Source organism: Colletotrichum lupini, chromosome 3, assembly GCF_023278565.1.
Source record: "Colletotrichum lupini chromosome 3, complete sequence".
Lineage (NCBI taxonomy): Eukaryota > Fungi > Ascomycota > Sordariomycetes > Glomerellales > Glomerellaceae > Colletotrichum > Colletotrichum lupini.
The window spans coordinates 5,119,883-5,136,024 of record NC_064676.1 but is presented as its reverse complement, the minus strand read 5'-3'; the positions used below and the strand labels follow the sequence as shown (position 1 = coordinate 5,136,024).

The following is a 16,142-nucleotide window of genomic DNA, read 5'->3' as shown; positions in this document are numbered from 1 at the left end:
ACTTGCAGGTGAGACTGAGACCTCCAAATGCTGCGCCGTTGCCGTATCAATTCTGCATCTCCAGGAAGGCGTGTCTTACTCATCGCTCCGTGACTTTGTCTATTGGCTGGCTGTGTGTTTTCTTGTCCCACATCTGACCATTTCCAATTCCAGCAAACAATCATTCCCTTCCAGTGTCCAATGACCTCAACAACAAACCTTCGTCTGACCAGTCTTCCATCTACCGTCTCTTCATCTCTAATCACAGGGTTCCGTGCTCGAGCCAGGCAAGTGGGTGACAAAATCGATTTCCCGCTATTCATCTTCCTGTGTACCCCTTTCACTACTCATATCATAATTATTACTTTTCTGTATCACAGTCCTTCTTATGTATATACGTAGAGAAATATACTCTATTTGATAGAAGATTAAGAGTATCATATTGCTCAGATCTCCAAGAGAATCGTAGGACTTGAGAAGTCGATACCGTCCCATACCGAACGGCAGAAAGACGAGTACTGAGTTTACCAAAAGTCGTTGGCAACACTCCTAGACATTCAAACACACTTCTCAATCAACCCGCTGACCTGATTGGCACTACCCGGACGATGACGATCAAAAATGGTTAGGAGATAAATTGATCAGCGCGCTGGACCTCAAGAGGCTGATCAAGACAGCCAGAATCGTAACTCTTATTGGGCTTCGGCATGGCCCATGGCTTTGTTTCTCGGAATTCCCAGATTAGCGAGATGCTCCTTCAGGCCCGCCGCCGGGCCGATTTGCACGATCCGTTCTGACGACTTGACGTCGTATAAGTCTAACTTCTTTGTCACCGCATCGGCGCGGATGGGAGGTTTTCGTCAAGACGGGCCTTCGATTTTGAAAGGACTGCTGCGTCGAATGACAGGTAGAGGGTTCAGCAGGCCGTCGTTGCGGTTGCTCGCCCTCGTCGTTACCAACTCTCCCGGATGAGGCTCGCTTTGCGGCATCGAAATCACGGCCAGTTCAATATCATAGTCTGACTGCTGCGGCTCATCTCTTTCTGTGCCGGGAGTACTTCCAGGGGTCGACGCAAGCCTCGCATTCGAATCTGCTGTGGTGTTTTGCAGCCCGATCCTGTTCCCAGCCGCTAGCCTGGATCGGCGGTTCATGCCCCAAGATGACAAGGAGTCTAGACAATCTTTCGATGCCTTCCTCCACCAAGAGAGTCCTGCCGTGGAAGAATTAGACGATACTCTTGTCGCGCTGCGCCGCTCGAGCAGGTGGTTGATTGAGGGAAAGCAAGCGCAAACTATGCCAATGGCGAGCTCTCCAGTCCTGGCAGAATCCCTGTCAGCTAGGAGTGTTACCTTGGACACAACTCCCTCAAAAGGCAAAGACTCACACGGTCCAGTCAAGAGGGATGAAATCCACAGTTGGGTCTTTGGTGTCCGCAAACTTGATGGTGAGGTATACCCGATACACCGTCACCGCAAATGCTACACCGCCCGCGCCTAGAAGTGCCACCACCTTCACCTTTCTGGCAAGTGACACCCGCAGAGCCCAGGTCAAAGGTATGGGAACAACGAGAATCACCAGATCTGACACGATCGAGATGGAGCCGTCGTACAAGAAAAGCTTGGTCTGGTCGATGCACTTGAAGTTGACAACATTCGTGTCCCAAACTGCCTGGACTGGGATGCAAATGAGAGTCTTTGCGACTTGTGCCGGTATATAGCACAGAAGAAAGAATGCCAAAAGAGCGTGAAGCGTCCGAGCTACGTTCCTGTCGACGGAGAAAACGCGAACGGTGAGAAGAAGAAGAGCCGTTTTGGTGAAAAAGGCTGCCGGCGAATACAGGAGGGAGCTGATGTACAGCCACTGGAGATTCTGCTCTTAGTACAGGAATCGTCGCCGTCGCATTCCATGAATTACTCTACCTTCTGGAGCTCGGTGAAGTTGGCAGCAGTGATTTCCCAAATGTGGAATCCTTCGCCGAAATGGAGCTCTGTTCATCTCGTCAGCGAATGCTCGTCGTGCTCCAGAGCACGCGCGCTGTTCTTACTGATTAAGACGGTCGAGTTCAATAGCACGGTGAAGATCTAAACCAGTCAATATCCGCAAGGCATTTGCCTCAGACATCGTGAGCTCACCCATCCAACTAGGCAACTCCCTGTCTCACACATCAGCCTAAGTCAAACTAGGTACTTCAGGTCAACACCTACAATCTTCCAGTCGAAACTTTCCATTCACTGACAGCTTGACGTAGACCCTCAACGCGAAGAAAACCACTACCACAATCTGAATGAGAACCATGTACACCATGTGGAGCATATGTCCAGCGTCACGCGGATTGTCAAAATTGGGCGTCTCCCCGGGCGGTGGTGGCGCCGCTCCGATCGAGCCTGTGTTGGTGCTCATCACTGCTCGCTCCGGCCCATGACGGAACGTTTTGTGTGCATATCGATGCGTCGATTGGCGGCGACGGGTCCAGGAAGCTCAAGCAGCAGAATTCTTCACCACGGGAGCAGATTTTTCCAAGACGAGAACGAAAGACGGTGGCATTCCACGCAAACAAGACCGCGGGCCCCCTTGTGTATATAGAGAGATCAGAGGAGGTCGCCTTCCCCTGGCAAACACGTGCCGCAGGGGAGGGAGGCTCGGAGAGGGGGGTATGTGCTCTTTGACATGACATCTCAGCATTGAGTTTCGAAATACTGACGATAGCACAGGAGAGGGACGGGGTACCATCTCCGCGATGAACGCGAGTAAGCCAACGCGGCCCAGAACTCGTTCGGCTCGGTCGGAGGGACTCTCCGGCCAGAAGTTCTAGACGCAGTTTGGAAACGACTCCCAGAGGGAGGGGAGGTAGAGAACTCTCTTTCAACACCGAGTGGATTGACCAATCCTTATCCTCTGCGGAGAGGTCTCGTCTCATGCTTGAGACCCATGAATGGCCCGTCGACCCCAACCTTTAGAGGTTCTGGAACAGAGGTAAACTTTATCTACGGACGGACCCTCTCTCGGTCGGGAACACCGTCGTCAAACGTCTTTTTCGCAATGTTGGACCATTTAGCTGCGTGGGCAGGCAACATATCATGCTGGCTGACAGGCGAACCTAGGTTGAGCCATGCACAGTGAGATGGACTTGCCCGCGTTGAACTTGCATCTTGCGCGTTTTTTCGAGTTGGGATATCTTTCGACCGGACGACGTCTCAGGGCGCGATGCATCGTAGATAGAGCCCGGCAGTCTGGGTCGAAACCGTGCCGAGACAAACCGCCCGAGATTTACAGCGACAGCTGCCGTTGAGCAGCTGCATGGCATCTACATGTTTTGGGACAAGCTAGCGAGGACTCTGATCAGATAATCGGGAGCCGTGCTAAGAATTCGTCGAAGAAGCTACGAAACGTTCGTCATCATGAAGCCAGCCACCTTCAAGTTGTGAGATCGTGTAACTCTCGCCATACTCTGGTACCGCCAGCCACAAACTCTCTCCACTAGGAGCAAATGATGAAAATGAAGCTTTTCTTATACCTCTTCCGGCCAGACTGCAGTGCGTCAGTCGTCACTAGGTACTCGAAAGGTTGGCGTAACAGCAGAGGGTGCCTGGTAGGTTTCCTCTGCGTGGGGTGGCAGAAGCTTTCCGCTATATACGTCCGATCTGGAACTATAGACGACGAGGCCGGAATCTCTCCCCAAGAATTGGCTTCTAGGGCAGCCGTCGAACTCCGAATCAGCACATTGTGGCTGCGTGGCATCACCTAAGCATCCGGCCGACAGCTTCACGCCGGCCCACTCTTGACTGCTTTCCGGTGTGAGAGCCCATAACACCAACTCGTGGAAAGCGCGGAGTTTGGGCAGATAAGCTCGTGGGGATGGGCGTAGCACGTGTCGAGTAGCGGGGAGGTAGGGTGCGGAGGAAGGGGTCTTGTAGGTCGAAAGCTTTTCGGCCCTTAAAGACCAGGAGCTCTCTGGATAGAGCTAGGAACATTCATGTTAAGATGACATACATGGGCTGACAGAGGTATGAAGGGTTGAGAGTCATGTCCTCTATCCTTTCTCGTTGGGCTTTTCAAGTTACTGGTATGATGCTAGCCCAACTTCCTACTGGGACAACAGACATTGGGCAGCAGCTGCGAAGGGGACTTTGGAGAAAGTGCCCGTCGCCGCCGTCTGTACGCCCGCGGCTCCGTATCTTATGTCATGAATCCTTTACAATGAGGTGTCTCTATGAGTCAGGAGCTTTAAACGGCTCTAGGCTAAAGTAATGCGATAGAGGAATCTGACTTCCTCTCCCTTCACCTCATCAAGTGATCGCACCATACACGTGCCCCGTGCATAGGTCAAAGCGTGGCCTAGCTTCTGCGCATATGGTAGCTAGCTATGAACACGCATCGTAAAGGTGTGCCGGAGCCGCCTCCGCTCGGAGCGGAGTCTCCTCTACCGTAGTTTACGATAAGAAAGTCTGTCAACGAGGGGGTTATTGAGGTGTGGGACTTGACTCGCTAGAAGCTTGATTTGCTTTTCGTCTCTTCTTGTAGGGGTTCTGTGACGTCGAGAACGTGACGACGATAGGTCTTGACTCATTGCCAGCTTGTTGAGTGATTTTGATGATGATTTTCTTGTGGGAGTTGAGGGATCTCTGGCGGCAGTTTCCCATTGACCTTCCGAGTGGGACATTACTCAGATATCCAAAACCTACTTCCTCGCAGTCTTGGTTGGTGGAAGAGCTACATGGCGAACATCAGATTCGATTCGATACAGCATGTAAGCTCTCGAGATCTTGCTTAAAATTGGTATCATTTCGGAGCGAGTGCCTAGTCACGGGGAACATTCTCGAAAATCGTGAGGACAGCCCCTATCTGCCAGACCACTGCTCCCTCCACCCGCCCTTCTCAAACAACCACAGCGCCTCCGTCGCATACGCCCGACTCCCCCTATGACCACCATCCACAATCGCCGCCTCGGACAAGCTCTCCAGCACGCGTCCCTCCTGCACACTGCTCCAGATGCCGCGTCCCAAGCTATCCTCCTCGCCGTTTCCCCACTCGCCTTTACCCAGCCTATACAGAATCCGCCCCAGCGTCTGGAACGCGACGCACCTCTGCGCGGGCACGGCGCTACGCGCATAAATAGCCAACTCCTCGATCGTGTACCCCGCCGCCTCGGGCGCCTGGCCGTGGTGGTGCAGGCCCTTTGACGTGGGGATCGACCTGCTCAGGCGAGGGGGGATCAGCCCGCCCTTGAAGTCGAAGCGGAGGGCGGCGATGGGGAGGGAGGATTGGCCCGGGTAGTAGGGGGATTCGCGGTCGGCGGGGGAGTCGGCCGTTGGGATGGGCGCCATCCAGGCGAGCTTGCTCGGGTCGGCGGGGAGGTTGGGGAAGAATTTCTCGTGGAGGGTCTGGAGGAAGTCGGGGTGCGAGGGGTCGAGGTCGGGGAGGGCGGGCGCCTGGGGGAAGTGCGTCTTGTCGGGCTGGTCGTTGAGGGGGAAGAGGTCTGCTGGAGGGGCGGCGGGGGCCTTGTCTTCGTGTGTGTGCGGGGGCTTCGGCGGTGCCTTTGATGTTGGCTCGTCTTCTTCGTCTGCGAATGAGACGGATTTCGGAGCCGTAGCGGGCTTTGGTGATGGCTTGGGTTCCGGCGGCGCAGAGGTGTCCTCGATCTTGATCTCTGGTGTCGGGGCCGGCGGCTCCCTCTTGGTTTCGTCCGCGGGCGGATCGAAGGGATTCGGGCCATGCTGCTCGTCTATATTGGCCCTACCGAGGAGACGCTGGATAAGGGACGGGTCAAGAGAGTTTAGCAGTTCCTGCCTCTCCTGTGCAATGTCCTCTGAGCTCATATCCTCCAGCTTCTGCCTATTTTCGCGGTCGATTCTCCGTCGCTCGGCGGCCTCGAAAGACTTTTGTGAGTCTGCGGCGACATCTTCGCTAGACTTTGGCTGGATCGAGGAGGTCGCGGCCGCGGCTTGGGCACCTGTCGTGGGCTTGCCTTGCCGTTGCTGCTTGAAAGCCGAGACGCGGGCTGCGCGCTTCTTGTGTGCGGGGAAGCCTGTCGGGGCGGCGTCGATGTCGTCAAAGACAACGGGTTTCGCAGGTGCCGTCTCCTTTTCGACAATATCTCCGACTAGCATCATCGGCTCCATAATTGCGTTGTGGGGGTTGGAAAGAAGGACTTGGAAGAGAGCAAGATCGTGAGAATGTTGGCGTATCGGCGGGAGCAGTTGGTGGGTGGGTTTACCAATTATTTTTTCCCTTTGGTCGCAGTCCAGAGTGACGTACCTTTTCTTCTTATCGGGCTGTAGCTCTGCCTTATCAGATTGCACGCCCCCCAGGCCAGTGCCCCCTGGTCAGAGGCTCCATGCCTTTTTCGGAACTGCCCGTGCGGCACCCCGAACACAAGCTCATTTTCAGATGGGAGTACGACGGGGAACCAGGGTCACCGCGCCAAGGGGTCAGATGCGTTTGGGGGTCGAAAATTGCCGCATATCGATATTTCGGGCTCTCTGTGAGCGCGTGCAACTCCGGTCGCGAATGGCATAGGTTCAATACGGAATCAATAATCACTCCAGCTGTCCCGACTAAGGGAGGAAGTACAACGGTGAGGGCGGCTGGCTGCAGGCCACGCTACCAGAGATGGAGGCTCATGGGAGGGGGGGAGACGACTCGTCCTAAATCCCGAGAATGCGCCGTTTTAGAGTTGTGGCTGACAAGCGGGACTGAGCCACATCAAGTTTTGCATTAGCGTCGATCGTCCGCAAAATTCCAGAAAACTTTGGATGGGCGGAGAGGCGGACTGGCGGGCGACCATGCCGGGGGGTGCAGTGCAGTATGTACGGATACGCTGTATACCTCAGCATTCTGTTTCCGTTTGATTGGCACAGTGCCGCTTCTTGGTGGGATAGATGAAACTTGTTGGATTTGTTTGAGAGTTCATTTGGAAGATGCATGGTCAATTGTGCACAGCGATAAATGCGTACATTTGCAAGTACACCTATCCGTACATTTATTTCCTTGTCGGTGTTGCCATGTCTCTCTTGACGAGAGATTGTTGCATGCAATTAGGTTAGAGCTTCCGAGAGGAATTTCGGCTGGAAAATTCCCGTTCTACACTTTTTTAACCCCCTGTTTTCTTCCTTTTCTCCGCCAACCATGCCGCTTAGAATACAAACAATTGTCGTTTATGTCTCGCTGATGGGAAGGAATGTTCGGGTGACAAAAGGAAGGATTATGCACGTTCTTTCGAGCTTGTGGCGTGTTGCAGAATCTGCAACATGTCTTTCATGTCCGTAGCGCACCACCTAGCAGCATCTGTGTGTTGCCCCGAAAAAAGGGTTTTGGCTGTAATGAAAGGCTTGTTCTGCGAAATGCACGTCGACAATGAAGAGGAAATAGGAAGGCTATGAAATCAGCTATCAATATGTCTTGTTGCACCCATACCTGGAAATAGTCAATGAGGCTCATGGGCCTGTAGTCAGTCCCTCCTCCATGATCAGCGAGACATGCAGAAGGGGGGATCGAAATAGTACAGACTACAGAGGATGCCCTGCGCCGTTGTTCGCTCCCCTGAACAGTGGGGGGAAAGCCTGGAGGAGATCTGGCTGGACCATGAGGTGAGGTGTGCCCCGGCCATCATCTCTTCGTTTCGCAGCCCCACCCCCTGGCTACTTTCCAAGTTCCCTCTTGGCTCCTGCCCTCCGAGCTTATTAGGTAAGCATGGTAAGGTACCTTCGTTACTCCAAATATTATGTGCTGCGTACGGATACCTCTGCGTCGGGCTCAGCAGGGTGGGTGTGCTGGGTGGTTTGCACAAAGATCCTTGCGCCGGCCGCGGTTATCTGGGACGCTAGGGCGGAAATGGAAGCCGGACGTGGTTCAACGTCAGACGCGCAGGATCCACCTTTACCCACATTTGAACGTTGCACCGCTCCTCAGATTGGCGGGAACAAAAGGAAAAAAGGCTGTTAAGACAACAAGAGGTGGCACATCTTTGTACTCGGTACCTGCGCCCGGACCCGTGTTTCTCTTTTTTGGCGACATCTCTTAGCTCCGAAAAAAGCTGCAACCACCTACACCTTGCACCTGCACCACACAACGCGGTCCCCCCCCTTTCCTGTTCGCTTGCCGATGGCCGCCCATGGGAGAAATTCCACGACCCCTTCTTTCCTTCCTTTCCCCACGGCTCGGCTCCTGCTCCCCTCCTCGCGCGGCTGCACGCACTGGACTGGATGAGGTACCATCGACCACCTGCACCCCCTCGCATCCCCGTAGCGCCGCGCTGCCTCCATGTCTTCCCAAATCATGTTACTGCATCCAAAAGGTGTACCGTACGGATACAAACACACACGCCGCATGAGGTGCCGCACTACACAATTGTAGTACCTTATTGCTGGAGACAACCTACAACACTAGGTAGGTTGTGCCTGCCGCGGCAAGACTTCCCTTCCCATCCCCTATCCCCCATCCCGTCTCATCGGCCGTGACGGTTCTTGCTGGCTGTTGATGGCGGGTTGACTTCCAGGTTCGCCCTTTCCCCAAAGTTACCTGAGCTGAAGGCTCCGACTTCCTCGCATCGGGTTGGCCGCTCGCCCTGCTTCTTGCCCTGCGTGATCTGGTTCCGGGCGGCGTACCTTCCTCTTGTACCCTGGTCTGCCATAGTGGTGTTTATTTTCCCTTGTCGGCTGTTGGCGAGACATGCCCGTGGTCCAACATCCCGTCCTTGGCCTTGGCTGAGGAAGAGGAGACACCATCGTTAAGCGGAGAAAGCCCCAAAAAGCCGCCGACGTGTGTTGTTGCTCTCGCTCTCTCATGGTGCTTGCCTGTCTGGTGATGGGTAAATGATGGGGGTGGGCGTGCTCCCATTCCCATCCACCCCGTCCCGTCCATTGTCAGTCAGCCTGTCTCTCATATTACCTTACCTGAGGTTCCTTGCCATACCATCCCGTCATCCCGTTCGTCCATCTTTTCTTTCTGCGCCTGGCCCACGTTGGAGGTTTACACATCTCTCTGCATCTCTGGTCCGGCTGTCTCGACCTTTCGTACTTTCCTCCCTGGGCGGCCCGTTCTCGAAGCGCCATCGCTTCTTGTCATCTTGGTGTTTTCCCCCCTTCCCTTCCCTTTCCTGCCTCCCCACTCCCATTACTTGCTGAGGTGAGGTGCAGCCGAAGGCATCCCATCGCTCACGCCCCCCCTTTGGCTCTCGCTCAGGACGGTAGTCCACTCTTTCCATGTTGTTGCCATTCCCATTTCCCTTCTCCCGCTCCCATTCCCATCATTCCCAGTTGTTCTCTTCCTAATGCCTTTTCCCTCTTTTAACCTTGGCTTGACCGTGAATGACCGCCCACCCCATCCCATCCTGTCCATTCCCATCCTTTTTACCATTCCCCCCATAATCCATTCACCCGCCCCGTCCGCGTCCTGTTCTTCTTTCCTTGCCGTGCTTGCCCACCCCGTCCACGTTCCTCGTGGTCCTGAGGCCATCTGATCCCGTCGATGTGCCCCCCAGCCTAGTCCGAATCTCTAATTCGGCTTTAATAATAAAATTTCCCTCCCATTCACTCCTGCTGAGGCCATCCACGTCTGCTCGGTGCCCCGTTTTTCTCGTCTTGCGCAGCAGCCAAATGTCGGCCCAAAAAATAATTGTTGTTCCCCCCAAAAACGTAGCCATCCCCATCTCCTCTTTCGACCTCCCATTCCCCTCCTCCTTTTTCCTCTTCGCAACTACCACGACGCTGCAAATTCGACTGCAGAATCGTCAAATCCATCAATCTCGACATCAATCACCATCGTCGACATCCTCAAAATAACACCGTTTTGTTCGGCTCACCAAGCTGCACTCTTTGACGGTCGCCAAACTCCTCTTTTCTCTACACAACACCTCTTTTTTGTCGATCAAAGGTGCCAATTGTCGTCAAAAAACACGCCTACCGATCATTGAGGTTATTCACGAGTTCCCACCTTTGCCAACTCCGCACGGCCACACCGCAGGTGACCACTGCTCAATCGGTGCAGCAGTCTCCTGCCTTAGCCAACCTAGTCCGTCTACCTTACATAATTCCGCGTCTGGCCCCAACCTACTTTCAGCCAATCCGGAGCTACGCAACCTCAACGTACCAAAACGCGAACCCACCTCCCTGTCAGAAGGGAAAAAGTGAGGTCATTCAGGACGAACCTCTCAAAGCAATTCACCACGCGACTGCAATCGAAGAATAGTTCGATGCACTATACCTGCTGTTCTTCACACTAGCCCCACGGTATCAAACACTGCCTTGAACATTTTTCAACCTCAGTACCTTTTTTCCCGGTGCAGGTGTCTGTCGAATTAACCTTCGAAGACCTCTTTTCGGTGTGGTGTTACTTTGGTGGTGGAGGAGAGCCAGCTATGCGCGACAGCTCTTCACCTGCACTTTCATCACCACCTTCCGGCTCTATTTCAGACCCAGGCTCGCCACTAATCGGTCGGCCAAACAACAACGATATGGATATGGACGAGATCATAGTAGATCCCTCCCAACCTCGCTTCGGTGTCGCCGCAGGAGACCAGCCGCCTCAACCAGAAGTCCGCCTTACCGCTGCTGGCTTGCCACGAAAGAAGCCCGGTCGCAAACCTGGCTCTACCGTCAAGCCTAAGAATCCCGACGAGCCGCCCAAGGTGCGCCGACCTCGAAAGCCTCGCGATCCCAATGCGCCGCCCATTCAAAGGAAGAGAAAGTCGGCACCAGCTGCGGATGCCGATGCAGGCTCAGATTCCAAGTCCCTAGCCGCTGCAGCTGCATCTTCCTCCACACCTCCTCCCTCTCGACAGACCAAGATCACAGACCTCGTCGGCATCAGCTCGTCTTCCCGACCTGGTTCTGCTCAGCCCGAACACACAGCGCAAAAGGCACCTAAGCGAGAAGAGATGCCGCGTTCAATGCAAAGCATTCTGAATGCAGACCCCGAGCCCGAGCCGAAACCACAAAATACTGTTCTCCCCACGCGAACTAGCGGTCAGGGTTACGATCCTATCCGTGGAAGCTACGACCCGGTCAGAGGCATCTTTGGTAGTGCCTCATCTCCAAGACCCGCAACACAAACTGTCAACCGACCTAGCGCGTCTCCCTCTATCGCGAGCTTGGTAGATCCGCCCACGCAGAGTGTCACGTCGCCTTCTGCACAAAACTTCCGCATTGCCTCGACTGCTCAGTCACGAACTGAGAATGCATCTTTGCCAGCATCTCCGTCATACCCTGCCAGATCAATCCCTCAAGCGATTTCAAAGCCACCTGCACCCGAGCCGAAGAAGGCCCTCGCTCCCCCGCCAGTTCCAGCTATCAAGGCAGATGCGAAGCTGAAAGACGCCGCTTCGACTGCTGGTTCTGTCGCCAGCAAGAAACATTCACCAAAGCAAAAGCCACAAAAGTCTGGTGTCTCTTCACCGAAGCTGAATGCTTTGGACGACTCTCGGGATCTACTCGGAGATCGTTCAATTCTGGACTTCGGCAGAGCCGAGACTGGCAAGGAGTACAAGGCCCCGGATATTGTCCTGGACATTCCTATCAAGCCCGGTGACACGAATATCTACATCAACGTGATGCGTATGGCTGAGGAGAAGTATGGCTGGGATGCCCTGCACCCTCGCCTGGCGGAGAAGCGAGATCGCAAGGCCCGCATTGCTGCTGCCTCGGCTGCCTTGGAGAAAACGGCGTCAGGCCAGGAATCTGGCGACGAAATGTCCGAGGATTCAGACAAGGAAGCTAGTAACGTGGAGATGGGCGGTATGACGAGTGGTGCCGACCTTCCCGAGAAGCCGAAGAAGAAGAAGCGCAACTTCAAAGAAGATGAGTACGACAAGGATGACGACTTTGTCGACGATTCCGAGCTTCTGTGGGAGCAGCAGGCGGCCGCTAGCCGGGATGGCTTCTTTGTGTACTCTGGACCTTTGGTGCCAGAGGTTGAGAAGCCTGCGGATACAAGGTATGTTGCATTCACTATCATACTTATATTGCATACAGTTCACTGACACATTTCAGACCTGACGGACTGCCCAAGCGTGGCCGTGGAAGTCGAGGCGGTCGTATTGGCGGTCGTGGCGGTACGACTCGAGGTGAGGGCGGCACTGGTCGTGGAGGCGGACCAGGCTCTCGAGGTGGTCGCGGATCCCGAGGCGGCTCTCTTACTCGCAAACCGCGTATCACCAAGTCTGAAAAGGAGCAGCTCGAGCGCGAAAAGGCGGATCGCCAGCGACAGGCTGAGCTGAGCGCCAAGTCTACAAACGGCTACTCACTTCAGCCGCAGACGCCCTCCTTTGCAGCTGGAATGGCAGGCGCGTAAATCGCCCAGAAACCCTTCTACTACGACACAACGGATGCTACATGACCACGGCATATATCCTCGTCAAGAGGAATGGTGTCTTTGAAGACACGGCTCGCAACAAACGAACATACGAAAGTGGATTGATATGAGAGAGTCCTTAAGTAGGCTACTGTTGCGGCTACGACTTGAGAAAGACTAGCGAGAGGCGGTTGTCTTGTCCGGAAAAAAAAAACAATCGGAACAGGCGTTGTGATGTCAATGCCTTTTCCTTGGCCATTGACTTTGCTGAGGGTGACATGATAATTAGGCTGGGCGGCATTGCTTCTCAGACGGCATGGGACGGCATGGGAATCCCAGGATTGCGGCGTTCGGGCTTGTAGGACTGATTATTGGACGGAATGGGTCTACAGTTGGGCGGTTCCACTTATCCACTCGTGGCGGTGGAGTTTCCAAGCCGTGTGATAGATTTGCGAATTGTGTTATGGTATTCCGGAGTAGAGATGTATGCTTAGAAAGACTTACTACCAATCAAAGCAGTGATTAATGCCCTTGGTGGTTACAACTTGACTTCGGTATCTCAGTGCAGCACTCTAGGGCAGTACAACATTGGTGGTCAGATAAGCATATGTTTCAAGATGAGCGAATCCCAGCCAGAAGTTTGGTGATGGGGTCTGCAGTTTGGACCCTGAGGTTTGAAGCCGGACAACTTGCTAAGATGCGTATATCGGGGCGCTATGTCATTGCGGGGTGGAAATCGAGCTCACCGCCCCCAAAAACAGGTGATAGTTCGGTGGCAGAAAAGCGCCAAGATTTCGCATAAGCGATTTCTCCACACCCCAAAAAATTTCGAACTGCCCGAAAATTCGCAGCCAATCCGCCCGCAACCGCCGCAGTATCAAAGCTCTGTCTCTGTTCACCGAGTCTGCTTGCACCCGCCTAGCCGTTGATTTTCGTTTGGCTCAGCAGCACTCCAACCCACCCTTTTGCGGCCAACACATAGAAGAACATTTGCTTCTTTCAATAAGAATCTTACAGGCCAAGGAACAGAACAAAGGGAATATGGCGGAATCTACTTTGCAGGTTCGTTGTGTTGCCCGTGCCCCGCCACCGGCTGAAGAGAAAAAAAAAAGAGAGAGAAAGGCTGCTGGCGGCGGTGATGATCCTATGAGATCGCCACAAAAGTCACAATGTTAACATGCTTCGTAGGATCGCCTGCGCGAGCACTCAAAGGCCTTTGATGGTCTCTTGTCCCTCATTCCGGCAAAGATGTACTATGGAGAAGACAACTCTGTATGTTTGCCCCCAGTCCGCACCTTACATCCTTCAATGGCCCTGCAAAGCAAAATCGCAAAGCGACCGAAAGGAAGCCAGCCTCGTCCCCTACTCCATCGCTTGTGCCTTGGCTACACAGCACCACAGTACCTTCTATTAAAGAGCGCACTTTGCTCACGCTTCTTTCTTGCAACAGGAACAATGGAAGCGGACGAAGCAGACGAAAGCCGAAGCCAAAGCCGCAAAGACGGCCAAGTTGGACCCCGACAGCGAGCTGAACCGCAACGCAAAGGAAGTCATGGACGAGCGGGCGGCGCGCAACAAGCGCAAGCTGGAGGCGATGCAGGAGGAAGAGGACAAGGAGGACGACGAGCCCATCCCGGGCGTGCAGAGGGAGCTGCCCGGTCAGGGCCTGCGGATGAACAAGGACTATAACAAGAAGCAGAAGACGGCCGACCTCCCGATCGACACGATTGATGACGCCAACCCTGCCGAGATGTCGCAGAGCCAGCTCATGAGGATGGCGAAGAAGGAAGCCAAACTGGAGAAGCGCGCGACCAAGAAGGCGAAGAAGGCTGAGAAGAAGGCTGCTAAGCTGGAGGCTGCTGGTGGTGACGCCGCCATTGCCGATGCTGACGCTGAGGTGCCCGAGGTCAAGGAGTCCAGCAAGCCCGCCGCCACCAAGGCTGCAAAGTCCCCGGCGGCTGCCAAGAAGGAATCCAACAAGAAGCAACAGAAGAAGGCCGAGTCCAAGGATGCCAAGCCCGTCAGCAACGACCACGATAGGGACGCGGGTAAGGATGAGGACGAGGAGTACGAGACCGTCGACGAGTCCGACGACGAGGCCGAACCCGCGACAAAGTCCAAGTCCAAATCCGCCGACCTCAACCCCCTCGACCTCTCCGGCCTCGCCCAACAACAAAAGGCCACAGAGTCCAGCGGCGCCTCGACACCGGCCTCGCCAACCTTTGACACCGCGGCCGCCGCCACCGCGAGCACGACAACCTCGACGAGCTCCACCGTCCCGCCCTCCGAGAAGCCAAAGCACATCAAACTCCCCGCCGACACCTCCGCCCTCCGCGCCCGCCTCGCAGCCCGCATAGAAGCCCTCCGCGCCGCCCGCAAAGCCGACGGCCCCGACGGAAAACCGATCCGCACGCGCCAGGAGCTCATCGAGGCGCGCCGCTTCAAGCAGGCCCAGCGCAAGGAGCACAAGAAGGAGCTCCGCACAAAGGCCAAGCTCGAGGAGGAAGCCCGGCGCGAGGAGACGCTCGCGTCAAACTCCCCCAGCGTCATGTCGCCTCGCGTCGGCCTCGGCGGCGACGACGGCGACGAGCCCGCCAACTTCGCCTTCGGCCGCGTCGCCTTCGACGACGGGACGAAGCTCTCGCACGACCTGTCCCACGCGCTCAACACGCACAAGAAGCGCGGGCCCTCGGACCCCAAGACGGCGCTCATCAAGATCCAGAACCAGAAGAAGCGCCTCGCGGCCCTCGACAAGGAGAAGCAGGCCGACATTGCCGAAAAGGAGCAGTGGCTCGTCGCCCGGAAACGCGCCGAGGGCGAGCGCGTGCGGGACGACGAGCAGGCTCTCAAGAGGGCGGTCAAGCGCAAGGAGCAGACCAAGAAGAAGAGCGAAAAGGCGTGGAAGGAGCGCAGCGACGGGGTGGCCAAGTCGATTCGCGAGAAGCAGAAGAAGCGCGAGGATAACCTGAAGAAGCGCAAGGACGACAAGCTGGCGCACAAGCTCGGTCGCAAGAGCGGGAAGAAGGTTGGCGGCGGTGGGGCGAAGAAGACCAAGGCGCGTCCTGGGTTTGAGGGGAGCTTTGGCGGCGGTAAGAAGAAGAAATAAGCGTGAGGCTTGAGCAGAGAGCTACCGTGAGGAATGAGGTTTGAGGCCGTGAGGAGGTTGGCGATACAGGAGATTAATCGATATCCCCCCCCGGAGCAGTGGAGGCAGGACACAAGTTGTGTGTGTCCGAGGAAAACCGACGAGCGGTTTTTTTGCATCATCACTATGGATGGAAAACGGCGTTTTTGGGAACAAAAAGAGAACTACTGTACATTGTTTTGTCTTTTTTCTTCTGCACAAAAAAAGGGGGACGGCGGCGTAGGAGGGAACCCATGAATACATATTTCAATCGTTCTAGCCATGTCACGGTTGTTTTCATCGCTTCGTGAACTTCCACTACTGTATATCAGTGCAGAGGATAGTTAGTGTCTCCGAGGCTATCGTTACGAGGTTGGTATGACTCGTAGGGAAGGAAGACTTCAGATTCAAGCTCTCATCAACACCGGCCGGATATATGATATATGGCCATATCTTGCACATCTCAGCTAAGACAACAACGCAAGGCAAGGAGACGGTAGAACAAGCCCACGCAGATCTTTCAAACTGATATCTCACACTCATTTTCCCTCTTCGCTCTCGCTTCTCGGGACGTGGACTGAGTGTGTTCTGCATTAAAACGATCGCTTACGGTAAAAAAAAAGTAGTTGAAACCCAACCAACTACACGCGTGTGTATTTTTCGCCGTCCCATCATCCTTCATTTTTTTTCCCTTGCTGGAAACCGTTTTCTCTCCCATGAGGCAAAAAGAAGGGTATGGCGCCCTTTCATGATA

The 16,142-nt window shown here is 54.8% G+C and overlaps 5 protein-coding genes across 5 annotated transcripts; 2 read left to right on the top strand and 3 right to left on the bottom strand.

Annotated features, from left to right (window-relative positions):
- Window positions 1-839: 839 nt before the first annotated feature.
- Window positions 840-2,379, bottom strand: CLUP02_06297 (uncharacterized protein; the record flags this gene model as incomplete). Its single annotated transcript, XM_049285297.1, has 6 exons — window positions 840-1,296; window positions 1,364-1,839; window positions 1,899-1,966; window positions 2,024-2,060; window positions 2,112-2,131; window positions 2,184-2,379. 6 exons carry the CDS (start codon window positions 2,377-2,379, stop codon window positions 840-842), a joined length of 1,254 nt encoding a protein of 417 aa, XP_049142440.1.
- Window positions 2,380-4,817: 2,438 nt separating this feature from the next.
- Window positions 4,818-6,098, bottom strand: CLUP02_06296 (uncharacterized protein; the record flags this gene model as incomplete). Its single annotated transcript, XM_049285296.1, has 1 exon — window positions 4,818-6,098. The coding sequence occupies one exon, from the start codon at window positions 6,096-6,098 to the stop codon at window positions 4,818-4,820; it is 1,281 nt and encodes a 426-aa protein (XP_049142439.1).
- Window positions 6,099-8,089: 1,991 nt separating this feature from the next.
- CLUP02_06295 (histone promoter control 2) lies at window positions 8,090-12,264 on the top strand (the record flags this gene model as incomplete). The annotated part of the gene is made up of 9 exons (XM_049285295.1): window positions 8,090-8,272; window positions 8,369-8,450; window positions 8,508-8,778; window positions 8,845-9,102; window positions 9,160-9,409; window positions 9,521-9,797; window positions 9,850-10,061; window positions 10,199-11,907; window positions 11,964-12,264. 9 exons carry the CDS (start codon window positions 8,090-8,092, stop codon window positions 12,262-12,264), a joined length of 3,543 nt encoding a protein of 1,180 aa, XP_049142438.1.
- A 1,041-nt stretch (window positions 12,265-13,305) lies between these two features.
- Window positions 13,306-15,370, top strand: CLUP02_06294 (surfeit locus protein 6; the record flags this gene model as incomplete). Its single annotated transcript, XM_049285294.1, has 3 exons — window positions 13,306-13,326; window positions 13,453-13,536; window positions 13,715-15,370. 3 exons carry the CDS (start codon window positions 13,306-13,308, stop codon window positions 15,368-15,370), a joined length of 1,761 nt encoding a protein of 586 aa, XP_049142437.1.
- Window positions 15,371-15,533: 163 nt separating this feature from the next.
- CLUP02_06293 (uncharacterized protein) lies at window positions 15,534-15,931 on the bottom strand (the record flags this gene model as incomplete). The annotated part of the gene is made up of 3 exons (XM_049285293.1): window positions 15,534-15,573; window positions 15,623-15,709; window positions 15,789-15,931. 3 exons carry the CDS (start codon window positions 15,929-15,931, stop codon window positions 15,534-15,536), a joined length of 270 nt encoding a protein of 89 aa, XP_049142436.1.
- Window positions 15,932-16,142: the final 211 nt, after the last annotated feature.